Source organism: Salmo trutta, chromosome 30 (genome assembly GCF_901001165.1).
Source record: "Salmo trutta chromosome 30, fSalTru1.1, whole genome shotgun sequence".
Lineage (NCBI taxonomy): Eukaryota > Metazoa > Chordata > Actinopteri > Salmoniformes > Salmonidae > Salmo > Salmo trutta.
The window spans coordinates 27,359,312-27,375,966 of record NC_042986.1 but is presented as its reverse complement, the minus strand read 5'-3'; the positions used below and the strand labels follow the sequence as shown (position 1 = coordinate 27,375,966).

The window sequence follows — 16,655 nt, the reverse complement described above, 5'->3', positions numbered from 1 at the left end:
GAGTTTACAGTAACATGGTCAGATTCTGTTCCAAGCAAGGCCGGTGTAGTAACTGAAAACAGCCTCTCCCAGCTGCTGAACTGGGGCTAACCCTCCCCCTGCTTGGCCTTCCTATTGAGAACTCTGTCATTTTTGGACATGGGCCCAGGTACTAGGCACATGCGTACACACACACACACACACACACACACACACACACACACACACACCACCAGTGGGGATCATAGGCAGTCCCAGCCAGATGGGTTAGGGTGCGTTGTAAGGAAACAAAAAGAAGGGTTGTCCTCAAGACAGCAAGGAGTGAGGGAAAGAGTGGTGTAGTCGTGAACAGTATGGGTGGAGAGGGGGAGGGGTGGTGTAGTAGTGAACAGTATGGGTGGAGAGGGGGAGGGGTGGTGTAGTAGTGAACAGTATGGGTGGAGAGAGGGAGGAGTGGTGTAGTAGTGAACAGTATGGGTGGAGAGAGGGAGGAGTGGTGTAGTAGTGAACAGTATGGGTGGAGAGGGGGAGGGGTGGTGTAGTCGTGAACAGTATGGGTGGAGAGAGGGAGGAGTGGTGTAGTAGTGAACAGTATGGGTGGAGAGAGGGAGGAGTGGTGTAGTAGTGAACAGTATGGGTGGAGAGAGGGAGGAGTGGTGTAGTAGTGAACAGTATGGGTGGAGAGAGGGAGGAGTGGTGTAGTAGTGAACAGTATGAATGGAGAGAGGGAGGAGTGGTGTAGTAGTGAACAGTATGGGTGGAGCGAGGGAGGAGTGGTGTAGTAGTGAACAGTATGGGTGGAGAGAGGGAAGAGTGGTGTAGTAGTGAACAGTATGGGTGGAGAGAGGGAGGAGTGGTGTAGTAGTGAACAGTATGGGTGGAGAGAGGGAGGAGTGGTGTAGTCGTGAACAGTATGGGTGAAGTGAGGGAAAGAGTGGTGTAGTAGTGAACAGTATGGGTGGAGAGAGGGAGGAGTGGTGTAGTAGTGAACAGTATGAGTGGAGAGAGGGAGGAGTGGTGTAGTAGTGAACAGTATGGGTGGAGAGGGGGAGGGGTGGTGTAGTAGTGAACAGTATGGGTGGAGAGGGGGAGGGGTGGTGTAGTAGTGAACAGTATGGGTGGAGAGAGGGAGGAGTGGTGTAGTAGTGAACAGTATGGGTGGAGAGAGGGAGGAGTGGTGTAGTAGTGAACAGTATGGGTGGAGAGGGGGAGGGGTGGTGTAGTCGTGAACAGTATGGGTGGAGAGAGGGAGGAGTGGTGTAGTAGTGAACAGTATGGGTGGAGAGAGGGAGGAGTGGTGTAGTAGTGAACAGTATGGGTGGAGAGGGGGAGGGGTGGTGTAGTAGTGAACAGTATGGGTGGAGAGGGGGAGGGGTGGTGTAGTAGTGAACAGTATGGGTGGAGAGAGGGAGGAGTGGTGTAGTAGTGAACAGTATGGGTGGAGAGAGGGAGGAGTGGTGTAGTAGTGAACAGTATGGGTGGAGAGAGGGAGGAGTGGTGTAGTAGTGAACAGTATGGGTGGAGAGGGGGAGGGGTGGTGTAGTCGTGAACAGTATGGGTGGAGAGAGGGAGGAATGGTGTAGTAGTGAACAGTATGGGTGGAGAGAGGGAGGAGTGGTGTAGTAGTGAACAGTATGGGTGGAGAGAGGGAGGAGTGGTGTAGTAGTGAACAGTATGGGTGGAGAGGGGGAGGGGTGGTGTAGTAGTGAACAGTATGGGTGGAGAGAGGGAGGAGTGGTGTAGTAGTGAACGGTATGGGTGGAGCGAGGGAGGAGTGGTGTAGTAGTGAACAGTATGGGTGGAGAGAGGGAGGAGTGGTGTAGTAGTGAACAGTATGGGTGGAGAGAGGGAGGAGTGGTGTAGTAGTGAACAGTATGGGTGGAGCGAGGGAGGAATGGTGTAGTAGTGAACAGTATGGGTGGAGAGAGGGAGGAGTGGTGTAGTAGTGAACAGTATGGGTGGAGAGAGGGAGGAGTGGTGTAGTAGTGAACAGTATGGGTGGAGAGGGGGAGGGGTGGTGTAGTAGTGAACAGTATGGGTGGAGAGAGGGAGGAGTGGTGTAGTAGTGAACGGTATGGGTGGAGCGAGGGAGGAGTGGTGTAGTAGTGAACAGTATGGGTGGAGAGAGGGAGGAGTGGTGTAGTAGTGAACAGTATGGGTGGAGAGAGGGAGGAGTGGTGTAGTAGTGAACAGTATGGGTGGAGCGAGGGAGGAGTGGTGTAGTAGTGAACAGTATGGGTGGAGAGAGGGAAGAGTGGTGTAGTAGTGAACAGTATGGGTGGAGAGAGGGAAGAGTGGTGTAGTAGTGAACAGTATGGGTGGAGAGAGGGAGGAGTGGTGTAGTAGTGAACAGTATGGGTGGAGAGAGGGAGGAGTGGTGTAGTAGTGAACAGTATGGGTGGAGAGAGGGAGGAGTGGTGTAGTAGTGAACAGTATGGGTGGAGAGAGGGAGGAGTGGTTGTAGTAGTGAACAGTATGGGTGGAGAGAGGGAGGAGTGGTGTAGTAGTGAACAGTATGGGTGGAGAGAGGGAGGAGTGGTGTAGTAGTGAACAGTATGGGTGGAGAGAGGGAGGAGTGGTGTAGTAGTGAACAGTATGGGTGGAGAGAGGGAGGAGTGGTGTAGTAGTGAACGGTATGGGTGGAGCGAGGGAGGAGTGGTGTAGTAGTGAACAGTATGGGTGGAGAGAGGGAGGAGTGGTGTAGTAGTGAACAGTATGGGTGGAGAGAGGGAGGAGTGGTGTAGTATTGAACAGTATGGGTGGAGAGAGGGAGGAGTGGTGTAGTAGTGAACAGTATGGGTGGAGAGAGGGAGGAGTGGTGTAGTAGTGAACAGTATGGGTGGAGAGAGGGAGGAGTGGTGTAGTAGTGAACAGTATGGGTGGAGAGAGGGAGGAGTGGTGTAGTATTGAACAGTATGGGTGGAGAGAGGGAGGAGTGGTGTAGTAGTGAACAGTATGGGTGGAGAGAGGGAGGAGTGGTGTAGTAGTGAACAGTATGGGTGGAGAGAGGGAGGAGTGGTGTAGTAGTGAACAGTATGGGTGGAGCGAGGGAGGAGTGGTATAGTAGTGAACAGTGTGGGTGGAGAGAGGGAGGAGTGGTGTAGTAGTGAACAGTATGGGTGGAGAGAGGGAGGAGTGGTGTAGTAGTTAACAGTATGGGTGGAGAGAGGGAGGAGTGGTGTAGTAGTGAACAGTATGGGTGGAGAGAGGGAGGAGTGGTGTAGTATTGAACAGTATGGGTGGAGAGAGGGAGGAGTGGTGTAGTAGTGAACAGTATGGGTGGAGAGAGGGAGGAGTGGTGTAGTAGTGAACAGTATGGGTGGAGAGAGGGAGGAGTGGTGTAGTAGTGAACAGTATGGGTGGAGCGAGGGAGGAGTGGTATAGTAGTGAACAGTATGGGTGGAGAGAGGGAGGAGTGGTGTAGTAGTGAACGGTATGGGTGGAGAGAGGGAGGAGTGGTGTAGTAGTGAACAGTATGGGTGGAGAGAGGGAGGAGTGGTGTAGTAGTGAACAGTATGGGTGGAGCGAGGGAGGAGTGGTATAGTAGTGAACAGTGTGGGTGGAGAGAGGGAGGAGTGGTGTAGTAGTGAACAGTATGGGTGGAGAGAGGGAGGAGTGGTGTAGTAGTGAACAGTATGGGTGGAGAGAGGGAGGAGTGGTGTAGTAGTGAACAGTATGGGTGGAGAGGGGGAGGGGTGGTGTAGTCGTGAACAGTATGGGTGGAGAGAGGGAGGAGTGGTGTAGTAGTGAACAGTATGGGTGGAGCGAGGGAGGAGTGGTATAGTAGTGAACAGTATGGGTGGAGAGAGGGAGGAGTGGTGTAGTAGTGAACGGTATGGGTGGAAAGCCTTTAACGAGGAGCCTAGACATACTGAACTGAGCCTTTACCTTTCTTGGTCATCAGGATAACTTGCTAGTCTAGCAACTTTCTGAGTGTGGACACAGGCAGGATAAACTGGGACAGGGAACTTCTAAACAGCACAGCTGAGGAAACTGGAGCTGGAGGAAAATGAATTCTCTGTGTTTTTCTTTGGACACTGAAGGATGTGGGCTGTCATTTGTGGTCTAGAACAGGGTGTCTCTCCACTGGCTGCTATAGGAGGAATTGCCACAGTTTGGTGCGTTTGGGCCATTTTGAAAGTTCCTTCCTGCGTGTGCTGCACATGTTCTCCCTGCGTGTCTGGTGTCTGCAGTGAGGTCACTGCCGCGTGGAATGTGATGTGGAAGTACTGCATTTCAAGCCGAACAATAAGGTAGGAGATCATCTGTCATGACTGTTCCCAGACAGCTCCTCATGTCTCGTCTATTTCTTTACAAACTGCCTAGAAAATATTTGACCAGTTTATCAAAGATACAGCCCATACTGTCTATAAAAGTGGTTTCCTGGAGACATGTTCGATGTTCAACACCCTGGAAACATATCATCATCATCATCATCTTCGTCATCAGTGTTAGGCTAAATCCACACATAGGAGCGGCAGTGATGCAAAGTTTCCTAGATTTTACAGTACACACCCAACACAATCATTTGGAAAATGAAGATATATAAAAGCTTTGAGGCGATGCTCAGGTCAGTCCTCTGGAGTAGAATGGAATACAGAGGACATTTTCTTAAAAGATGGAAATCTCATCCTGAATGAACCCATATGTTCCCAGAACAAAGTATTAGATTAAATATTATCTGTGTCAAAATGAAACAATTTTCTATGTTATTTTTAAAAGGCTGGTGTTGTGTGATTGGCTTGTTCGGTTTACTTCTGCCTGACTATGCACCTTTCTGTGTTTTGCTGAGTGATATCTAGTTTCTGAATCCTGTTGGGCTGATTTAAATAAACGCTTATCTCTCTCTCACAAGGCATGTACTGACCCAGGAGGAACATTCCTGTCTCGTCAGAACACACTGTGCCTCTGAAACACATTCCTTTTGACCTGCTGGCTCATTGTTTTCTCAACATGTACGTTTCTCCAACTTCCTCCGACTTAGAGGTGTCTCTTCAGATGGAGACAGTCAAGCTTTCACATGTGTTTCGTTCAAGTGAAGTTTGTCTCTGGCGGGAACAGAAGGTTGTTTTGCAAGAAAGGCCATCTAGACTGTCTGATTTGATTCTGGTCAGTGTTAAAGTGAGGATTTTGAGGGAGTTGTTCAGTAAATTGGTCTGTATGACAGTGAAAGAGGTTATAATGAGACAGTAGAAGACTGGCAACCTGATCTGACCATGGTTCCATGGCAGCGAGTGGAGCACAGCAGCCATTATTTATTCACTGTCTGTGTGTCTGGATGGTGTCTCTGGTCCCCGAACGCTGCTGCACCTCGTCTCCAATCCAGGGGGAACAACAGGGACCAGGGTGTCATCTGAATAGGAAAGGAAACTGGAGGCTACTGGAGTCACACACTTCCTCAATCTCTAACTCTGGCTATCAATGTGTCCATGCCAGTGTCTGTATCTTCCACTGTGTCGACAATGTGGTGGAATATGCTGAAACTGGGGTTGTTGTGAGGCGAACGATGACGCAACCCTGCCTCATGATCGGCAGCTGACTCCAGGAAGAACAAACAGACCAGCCAGAGCCCCATGGGAAGTAGGCTACGGTACAGCATGTGGACCTGGTCTGAAGCTGTTCTGACTTAATCTGGACACCTTGACAAACAGCAGTGTCTTGACCTACATCAGGACCGAGAGAGGAGAGACATAGGACGTTGGCTGCCTGTGTTGGTACACTGGGTTTATGACGAGTAAGATCTTTTCTGGGCAGAGAGGAGACCGATGTGTGTAATGGAAAAGCTGCAACCAGCCAATTGGACGTGTAGTTCCACTGTGGTGAGTTAAAGTTGTGGTATGGAACAGCTTATACATGCAGTTGTTGCCATTTGAAGTGTGTCTGTTTTCCAGCTAACTCTATTGAACAATTTTCCATTTTTCTGTTTGGGTTGATCATGTTGATAGTAGTGCCTCATTCCAACATAAGTTCAAAACACACGCAGGCACTCACACATACAAATATATATACACACACACACACACACACACACACACACACACACACATACACACGCGCACTCACACACACGTACTCACACATACAAATGTATATACACACACACACACACGCACTCACACATACAAATGTGTATACACACATGCACACACACAAATGTATATACACACACACACACACACACACACACAAAATTGCGTCAGGCCCAAATTCACAAGTTTACAGTTGATTCAGCATGTTTCCTCACACCTGTGTTCATGATTGATTTTGTGAGCGTATCCAATCGAGAATTATACAGTATTCGTCTGTAGTCTATCCTCCGTGTGACTACTGTAAGTCCCTCTACCGTTGAGTACTACAGCATTATAGAGCTACGGTTGCATTTTGTTTGGTGGGATGTTGATGATAACACAGACCTAGGGCATTATTCCAGCAGAATTGACCTCAGTATTTTCCACCCACTGCATCTTAAGCTCTCTGTGTGTACACGGTTCTTCAGATCTATTGAATGTTGGATTGAAAGTGTCCACTTCTCTGAATAATTGAAACTTGTGTTACTCCCAGAGGGGAGACTGCACCGTGAACTCTGAATACATCAAGCCCTTTCTGTGATGGCTCAACGTGACATCTTAGAGTGATCAGTGTGTACTGCATTTGGACATGTATTGTTATCCAGTTTTGAAGTTATTCTGTGGCACAGTAAGCATATGTGAAATACAAACAGATGAAACATTACGGCCTACCTTCCTCTCTAACAATGTTGCAAATAGTTACCTTGAATTAACTGACATAAACAAGACATTCCAACTCATTTTGAAAGAGTTCCAAGGTCTAAGACCAAGGATAATATAACAGTAATATACCACCTTCCATTACCGTGTTGTTTGTGAGACCAAGTTAGATATTAGTGGTTGTAATATCTATTCATTTCAGAGTTATGCCGCATTTCTGTTACTAAACATTTAAACTTCAACCTGCAGCTTTGAAGTGCAAATGAGGCTGTTGGCAATCTGGTTTATTTACTTGTGAAGCTCATAGTGGCAGGTAGCCTACCACAGTGTTTCCCAACTCCAGTCCTCCAGTATCCCCAACAGCACACGTTGTTGTAGCCCTGGACAAACTCCCTGATTCAACTTGTCAACTAATCATCAAGTCCTCAATGAGTTGAATCAGGGAGTTTGTCCAGGGCTACAACAACGTGTGCTGTTGGGGATACTGGAGGACTGGAGTTGGGAAACACTGCGGTAGCGGTTAAGAGCGTTGGGCCAGTAACCGAAAGGTCGCTGATTCGAATCCCCGAGCCAACTAGGTGAACATTCTGTCGATGAGCCCTTAAGTAAGGCACTTAACCCTAATTGCTCCTGTAAGTCGCTGTGGATAAGAGCGTCTCCTAAATGACTAAATGTACATGTTAATGACGTACAGACTCTCCTGAGTCCTGATACATTTAGTGGCTTTAGATCATCTGGTAGGTACACTACATTATGTGTTTTTGCTATGGCAGTGAAGCTACTCACTTTCACACGATCTCAGTTCTTTCACTTTCTGTTGCAGGACTGTATTCTAGTGTTTGTGAGCAGAATACACTGAAATGCAGAGTCCCTTGACTCTGGTATATACTTCCATTTTACATGATCAGTGTTTAGGGGCTATGTAGCTGTGACGGCTCTTGTCTCAAACGGATATGCTGCCCCCATCTCTTCTTCTGCATCTTTCTCTAGCAGCTCTTATCCTTATCCTCTCTTACCCTCTCTTACTTTTGATGACATTCTTTTGCATCTCATTTCTTTGTGTGCCTGAGGGGAGCGTGCTGCACTAACTTATGTAATGGTGAGAGTGGAGTGCAGGGGTGGGGTGGGGAGAAGAGGAGTGAAGGGGTGGGGTGGGGAGAAGAGGAGAAGAGGAGTGATGGGGTGGGGTGGGGAGAAGAGGAGTGAAGGGGTGGGGTGGGGAGAAGAGGAGAAGGGGAGTGAAGGGGTGGGGTGGGGAGAAGAGGAGTGAAGGGGTGGGGTGGGGAGAAGAGGAGAAGAGGAGTGATGGGGTGGGGTGGGGAGAAGAGGAGTGAAGGGGTGGGGTGGGGAGAAGAGGAGAAGGGGAGTGAAGGGGTGGGGTGGGGAGAAGAGGAGTGAAGGGGTGGGGTGGGGAGAAGAGGAGAAGGGGAGTGAAGGGGTGGGGTGGGGAGAAGAGGAGTGAAGGGGTGGGGTGGGGAGAAGAGGAGAAGGGGAGTGAAGGGGTGGGGTGGGGAGAAGAGGAGTGAAGGGGTGGGGTGGGGAGAAGAGGAGAAGAGGAGTGAAGGGGTGGGGTGGGGAGAAGAGGAGTGAAGGGGTGGGGTGGGGAGAAGAGGAGAAGAGGAGTGAAGGGGTGGGGTGGGGAGAAGAGGAGTGAAGGGGTGGGGTGGGGAGAAGAGGAGAAGGGGAGTGAAGGGGTGGGGTGGGGAGAAGAGGAGTGAAGGGGTGGGGTGGGGAGAAGAGGAGAAGAGGAGTGAAGGGGTGGGGTGGGGAGAAGAGGAGTGAAGGGGTGGGGTGGGGAGAAGAGGAGTGAAGGGGTGGGGTGGGGTGGGGAGAAGAGGAGTGAAGGGGTGGGGTGGGGAGAAGAGGAGAAGAGGAGTGAAGGGGTGGGGTGGGGAGAAGAGGAGTGAAGGGGTGGGGTGGGGAGAAGAGGAGAAGAGGAGTGAAGGGGTGGGGTGGGGAGAAGAGGAGTGAAGGGGTGGGGAGAAGAGGAGAAGAGGAGTGAAGGGGTGGGGTGGGGAGAAGAGGAGTGAAGGGGTGGGGTGGGGAGAAGAGGAGAAGAGGAGTGAAGGGGTGGGGTGGGGAGAAGAGGAGTGAAGGGGTGGGGTGGGGAGAAGAGGAGTGAAGGGGTGGGGTGGGGAGAAGAGGAGAAGAGGAGTGAAGGGGTGGGGTGGGGAGAAGAGGAGAAGAGGAGTGAAGGGGTGGGGTGGGGAGAAGAGGAGAAGAGGAGTGAAGGGGTGGGGTGGGGAGAAGAGGAGTGAAGGGGTGGGGTGGGGAGGAGAAGAGGAGTGATGAGTTACTGTACACACACACACACTCTGCACCATATGGTTTATATTCCACACACACACACACACACACACTCTGCACCGTATGGTTTATTTTCCACACACACACACACTCTTTCTGCACCGTATGGTATATATTCCACACACACACTCTCTCTGCACCGTATGGTTTGTATTCCACACACACACACTCTCTCTGCACCATAGGGTTTGTATTCCACACACACTCTGCACCGTATGGTTTATATTCCACACACACACACACACACACACTCTGCACCGTATGGTTTATTTTCCACACACACACACACTCTTTCTGCACCGTATGGTATATATTCCACACACACACTCTCTCTGCACCGTATGGTTTGTATTCCACACACACACACTCTCTCTGCACCATAGGGTTTGTATTCCACACACACACACTCTGCACCGTATGGTTTATATTCCACACACACACTCTCTGCACCGTATGGTTTGTATTCCACACACACACACTCTGCACCGTATGGTTTATATTCCACACACACACTCTCTGCACCGTATGGTTTGTATTCCACACACACTCTCTGCAACATATGGTTTATATTCCACACACACTCTCTGCACCGTATGGTTTGTATTCCACACACACTCTCTGCAACATATGGTTTATATTCCACACACACTCTCTGCACCGTATGGTTTGTATTCCACACACACACTCTCTGCACCGTATGGTTTGTATTGCACACACTCTGCACCGTATGGTTTGTATTCCACACACACACACTCTGCACCGTATGGTTTATATTCCACACACACACTCTCTGCACCGTATGGTTTGTATTGCACACACTCTGCACCGTATGGTTTGTATACCACAACTCTCTGCACCGTATGGTTTGTATTCCACACACTCTGCACCGTATGGTTTATATTCCACACACACACTCTCTGCACCGTATGGTTTGTATTCCACACACTCTCTGCACCGTATGGTTTGTATTCCACACACTCTCTGCACCGTATGGTTTGTATTCCACACACTCTCTGCACCGTATGGTTTGTATTCCACACACGTACACACACAGTAAAGCGCTGCTACAGGCAGAATTGATCTGGCAGTTGGAGGGCTGATTGGTTCACACCCTGAAGATATTCCCCTACCGTTAGGCCCTTGAGCAAGGCTCTTAACCCCACAACATTTTCTCCATCCAGCTTGACCCTGCGCTCGACTGTATGTGTGCTGTAACTAATGGACAATAAGTTGTATTGTGTGTCTGTGTGTGTGAGAGAGAGACCGAGAACAAGAAAGAGAGACGTGGGGAAGAGAGAGAGAGAAAAAGAAAGTGAGAGAAAAACTGTAAAATATCTTGACATGCCCTGGAGTTCTTTCAGCTCTGTGTCTATCTGAGAGACTGTACAGGAGTCTACGTAGTAAATACATAACCCGTGGCCTTGGTTTAAAGCTGAAACATTACTAATTCATTGGCCAAGATTCCTCCGAGCAGGCTGATGATTGATCCTGTGCTGATAAATGTATAGGCCTGGCAGCTTGCCAGTTACAGCAGCGCGTCCCCTGAACGATAACGAATAGGTAACATTAGGTGGGAAGGCTGACCACGGGGCTGAACGGTGAGAAGGTGATGAAGCGTACTTCATGAGCTGTAACCAAAAAACAACTGGCATTTGGAACGTTTGAGGTGAGGGAGAAAGTGTGGTGGAACAAGAATTGTTAGCATTGTTAAGAATCGTGCTAGCTGGATCGAATTTTCCGTTAGCTAGCCAGAGAAATGTTGAGCCACATTTAGCCAATTTATCTGATCAAATTATTGAGTTTATGAAAATTGGCTCAAGATATAACGTGTTAGTTGCTTACTGGACCCTGGCAGTCTGTGTGAAATGTTAACTAGCTAACTAGCTAACGAACTAACCACTATCTGTTAACTGGTTTCCCTCTACGGTATGTGGTTCATTTTTAGAATGAGAGAATTAGGTGAAAATGAGGCGTTGCTTGTTAAACAAGTGTAGCTGGAGATGGGCCTGGATTAAACTGGATGCCACTATAGAGGTGAAAGGAACACCACACACTTTCCTTCTTTATCACTTTTTTAATACAGTGGATAAAAAGGGGTATGCCAGGTGTAGTCTCTGCCTGAAATAGATCAATTATGCCAACAAAGGGTATCATTCTCTGCTGGCACATTGTAGAACAGATCCACAGGCAGAAAGTGTACAATGTAATAATGTGCAGTGTAGCCCAAAGATATTGCTTTTGTTGTATTGAATTTGACAGTAACACTTGTGTGTGAGTGAGGGGTGATTATAAAATGCTTTACTCAGTGAACATTATTTTTGCACACATGTAGCCTTGTGCACTTGATTGATGTCTACAAAAGTGGCCACTATAATATAGCAAAAATAGATTGTCGTTTGTTTCATTCTGTTTCTACTTTAAGATGTTTTTTCCCCAAGTGCAATATTTAGATGTGTGTGGTCACAAGCGTTCTATTATAAAGGCTGTCATGGCTAACTGCAATATTTGTTCTCAAGAGTGTCATTTGCGGTAAAGTCTAGGCAACAAATAACATTAGATTGCTTTCTTTACATTTTTTAGCTGTGAGTTCGGTTCACATGAACCACTTTTTATTTTACACACAGAGACTGATCATGTAGATCATATTCTTTGTTGTTTAATTAGTTAAAACCTGCATTTCCCCCTCACAGGGATTTTCTGCATGTTTCAGTGCAACAAAAAAAAGTGTCACCTTTTTGGGCCCTCACCAGTTTGCATCTCTGCCCATTGATGTAGCATACTGGAATACTTCATCAAACTACACAAGTAATGTTGTTTAGTATTTTGGACATCCACACTGCTGAGTACAAACAGTTGACTAGCATGGTTTCGTGTAGGGCTATGGTCTACTTGGATGGTTTCCCACGTCTTTAAATTAGTACCTGCCTCTGTGATAAATTATAATGTCTGCTCTGTTGCATGTAAATAATCATTAACGTGTACTGTTTATCCTTCTAGGGCATTCTGTCCTCTGACAATTACAAAGTAGTTATTCTGCCTTTTCTGTTACTGTGACAACCGTGTGCAGTTCCATCAGTGTTTGGTGGTAACATCCCCAGAGACACTCACTCCTAGCATGTCTTCCTTCTATCCTCACTGCCGAATGGCTTCTCTCAATTATGACAGTTCATCACAATTTCAACAAGGCACTCTCGATACAGCCAGGCTTCTTGTTTTTTTATTAATTTATTTTTTATGTGAACATTCAGAGTGTTTTAGCAGTGGTTCTTTTCCAAATGTATATCTTCTCTCAAGAACAGAGCATTCCAGAGAGAACTGTTGTGTTATGGATCTCTCTGTCATGGGAGTTCAGAATAGTGGTTACTTACTCCATCATTGCTTTCGGCCATCAAAATTACACTGAAGAAAGTTCTTTAACAACTATTTCTGAGAGTGTAATTGCTGCCTCCCAGTCCCCTGTCTTGGTATTGGACTTAGAGAACAAACCCGTTCTCTTTATACAGTACTGTTACTGTCGTCTTCATACTCCGCCACAAATGAGCTCCCCTGACAGATACAGAGATAATATTATTTGTCCTCCCACTCCTGCTTCTCCCCAAACACACTATATATTTTCTTAATCTTCTCTCTTTCTCTCTGACATTCTCCCTCATTTAGTGCAGACTCACTCACTCACTCACAGAATGGTGTTGGTACTAAATTGCTGTGCACTGGCTCCATCTGTTGGTTAGATCATTTTATAACAGAGGACAGGAGCCTCAATCCCCAGCTGAAAATGTTCCCAAACCAGGTCACCTTCATATCTCTCCAGTCTCCAAGTGATAGAGAGACCCACAGACTTCCCTCTGTCATAGCTAACTGTTTCGCCCCCAACACAAGGAGATTACGCCAATTCCACTGTGAATTATTTAAGGAATGAGACCTGAGACATAAAAGGATGTGGGATGTCTTTACCCTAACAACTGACAGGATGTACAGTATCAGTCAATAGTTTAGACACACCTACTCATTCAAGGGTTTTTCTTTATTTTTACTATTTTCTACATTGTAGAATAATAGTGAAGACATCAAAACTATGAAATAAAACATATGGAATCATGTAGTAACCAAAAAAGTGTTAAACCAATCTAAATATATTTTAGATTCTTGAAAGTAACCCCCAATTTGCCTTGATGACAGCTTTGCACACACTTGGCATTCGCTCCACCAGCTTCACCTGTAACGCTTCAACAGTGTTGAAGGAGTTCTCACATATGCTGAGCACTTCACTCTGCGGTTCAACTCATCCCAAACCATCTCAATTGGGTTGAGGTGGGGTGATTGTGGAGGCCAGGTCATCTGATGCAGCACTCCATCACTCTCCTTCTTGGTCAAATAGCCCTTACACTGCCTGGAGGTGTGTTGGGTCATTGTCCTGTTGAAAAACAAATGTTCCACTAAGCGCGAACTAGATGTGAGGATGTGTCACAGCAGAATGCTGTGGTAGCCATGCTGGTTAAGTGTGCCTTGAATTCTAAGTAAATCACAGACAGTGTCACCAGCAAAGCACCCACACACCATCACACCTCCTCCATGCTTCACGGTGGGAACCACACATGCAGAGATCATCCGTTCACCTACTCTGCGTCTCACAAAGACACAGCGGTTGCACCCAAAAATCTCAAATTTGGACTCATCAAACCTAAGGACAGATTTCCACCGTTCTAATGTCCATTAGTGTTTCTTGGCCCAAGTAAGTCTCTTCTTATTATTGGTGTCCTTTAGTAGTGGTTTCTTTGCAGCAATTCGACCATGAAGGCCTGATTCACGCTGTCTCCTCTGAACAGTTGATGTTGAGATGTGTCTGTTGCATTTATTTGGCTGCAATTTCTGAGGCTGGAACTCTAATGAACTTATCCTCTGCAGCAGAGGTAACTCTGAGAGCCAGTCCTCATGAGAGCCAGTTTCATCATAGTGCTTGATGGTTTTTGCGACTGCACTTAAAGAAACTTTCAAAGCTCTTGACATTTTCTGTATTGACTGCCCTTCATGTCTTGCAAGTAATGATGGACTGTCGTTTCTCTTTGCTTATTTGAGCTGTTCTTGCCATAATATGGACTTGGTCTTTTACCAAATAGGGCTATCTTCTGTATACCACCCCTACCTTGTCACAACATAACTGATTGGCTCAAACATATTAAGAAGGAAATACATTTCACAAATCAACTTTTAACAAGGCACACCTGTTAATTGAAATGCATTCCAGGTGACTACCTCACGATAGTGGTTGACAGAATGCCAAGAGTGCGCAAAGCTGTCACCAAGGCAAAGGGTGGCTACTTTGAAGAATCTCAAATATAAAATACATTTTGATTTGTTTAACACTTTTTTGGTTACTTCATGATTCCATATGTGTTATTTCATAGTCTTCATAGTCTACACTGTAGAAAATCTTAAAAATAAAGAAAAACCCTTGATTGAGTAGGTGTGTCCAAACTTTTGACTGGTACTGTATATTCCACTGTGAACCATTGGAGGGCAGAAAAATAAGAGATGAGGGAATGTGGGAGGACTTTGGCATTGTATGGATTACCTCAGAGTATCTCTCGCTCTCTCACTCTCTCTCCGCTCTCGCACTGGTGTCTCTGAAGGTAGTTTCTATAGATATTTATAGGCAGCATTTACTTTCTTATTTTCAGAGATAATGGGGGGCTCCTGCTGGGAGCCGAGAGAAACATAGCAGCTTTGCTGGAAGAAATATCATATGAATATGGTTTAGTACACCAAAGTTACAGATGGGTTTTGTAATTGACACAGATTAGTCTATTAAAGCCATTTGATTGATTAATACATACTAATCTCTCGGGGACAGACATTCTTAACATAAATGCATCGAGTAGCTGACACATTTAGGCAAGCTTTTGATTCTGGGTCTCCGAGATTAATTCATAAAGATACATCTGAAAATAATTGAACAATTACATAGTTTTACAGCACACAGCTGGTTTCCAATAGGGGAATCCTGTGGCAACAGTCACTGGAATCTGGACTAGCCAAGTCCTCCATATCAGGAGAGGGATGTTTCCATTGTGTTCAACAAAGTGCTGACAGAGTATTGTGGTCTCTGGCCCAGCGTAGAACCAGAGGACTGGGCTAAGGGGTATAGGACACGAGGCCCAGAGGAAAGACGGAGCGGTCTGGTGAGGCCTTGATAAGACACGAGGCCCAGAGGAAAGACGGAGAGGTCTGGTGAGGCCTTGACAAGACATGAGGCCCAGAGGAAAGACGGAGAGGTCTGGTGAGACCTTGATAAGACATGAGGCCCAGAGGAAAGACGGAGAGGTCTGGTGAGACCTTGATAAGACATGAGGCCCAGAGGAAAGACAGAGAGGTCTGGTGAGACCTTGACAAGACACGAGGCCCAGAGGAAAGACGGAGAGGTCTGGTGAGGCCTTGACAAGACACGAGGCCCAGAGGAAAGACGGAGAGGTCTGGTGAGACCTTGACAAGACACGAGGCCCAGAGGAAAGACGGAGAGGTCTGGTGAGGCCTTGATAAGACATGAGGCCCAGAGGAAAGACAGAGAGGTCTGGTGAGACCTTGATAAGACACGAGGCCCAGAGGAAAGACGGAGAGGTCTGGTGAGACCTTGACAAGACATGAGGCCCAGAGGAAAGACAGAGAGGTTGAGGTTTTCTAAAAGTCTGATGATACTGACAGCGCTTTCCGCTCACAATGTCCATGGTTCCAGTTTCAGATGGTGCAATCACGTGCAGTGATGAGTTTTTCATTTCCTTTCATACACTACAGAAGTGGTTTCATTCAAACCAGTTGAGATCGAAATACAATGTTTATTACAAGCCAATAAAGATTGTAATACAATGTTTAGTATAGGGAGCCAGCACATATTCAATCAGTAGATATTATAAAAGACTTGTTTCAGTGGTTGCTGACAGAGCTCAGATTCCTGGTCATGAGCGACAGAGACAGTGGTGACATTGCAGCGCTGCAACACAATGACTCTGGACACGTCCCCACTGAGCCCTGGGATCAACACAACAGCTGAATAAATGCACTGAAATAGAGAGATATGAAGAGGGAGAGGAAAAAATGGCTGAGTGTATGAGAGAGAGAGAGAGAGTGGTATAAAGGGGACAGAGAAGCAGCAGAGAAGAGGGAGAGAGCAAGTGAAGGAGGGAGGGAGGGAGGGGGGAAAGTGCAGGGAGAGCCTTCCTGTTTTATTGACATTCAGGTTCCTGTTTGGTGCTCTATGTCTTTCAACCCCAGGCAGCCTACACTACAGCACTATATCCCACCTCGATCCACTGCTAGCCTAACAGCTTGTTTACCGACCTCAGCGCTATGTAGATCAACGAGCCTGCCTTATAGTGCAGGGGCTTTCAGCTCCATCTCTCTCGCTCTCCTCTCTCTATTTCTCTGCTCGTGACTGGACACAGAGGAGACAGATATATGGAGGCTCAGGTAGGTGGGCTCATTTATGGTATCTGGTTTTTTTCTGGCAGTGTGAATTTGATGTCTGGCTGAAGCAGTAGCTACCTGGCTGCAGTAGTGGGGTTTAAGGGGTGTTGTTGACATGTGTTGGCTCAGTCAGTGTGTTGATGCGTTAGTGGGGTTTAAGGGGTGTTGTTGACGTGTTGGCTC

At 47.1% G+C, this 16,655-nt stretch overlaps 1 protein-coding gene across 5 annotated transcripts in view; it reads left to right on the top strand.

Annotated features, from left to right (window-relative positions):
• LOC115168400 (IQ motif and SEC7 domain-containing protein 1) overlaps positions 1-16,655 on the top strand; it is a 223,846-nt gene that overhangs the window by 145,926 nt on the left and 61,265 nt on the right. The window contains exon 1 of one of the 5 annotated variants that reach the window (XM_029723637.1): positions 3,817-4,232. The exons of the other annotated variants lie outside the window; for them this stretch is intronic. Within the exon in view, the coding sequence (XP_029579497.1) occupies positions 4,024-4,232 (209 nt within the window). The 5' untranslated portion in view covers positions 3,817-4,023. Of the gene's footprint in view, positions 1-3,816; positions 4,233-16,655 lie in introns of those variants that run through there. 5 annotated transcript variants of the gene reach the window in all.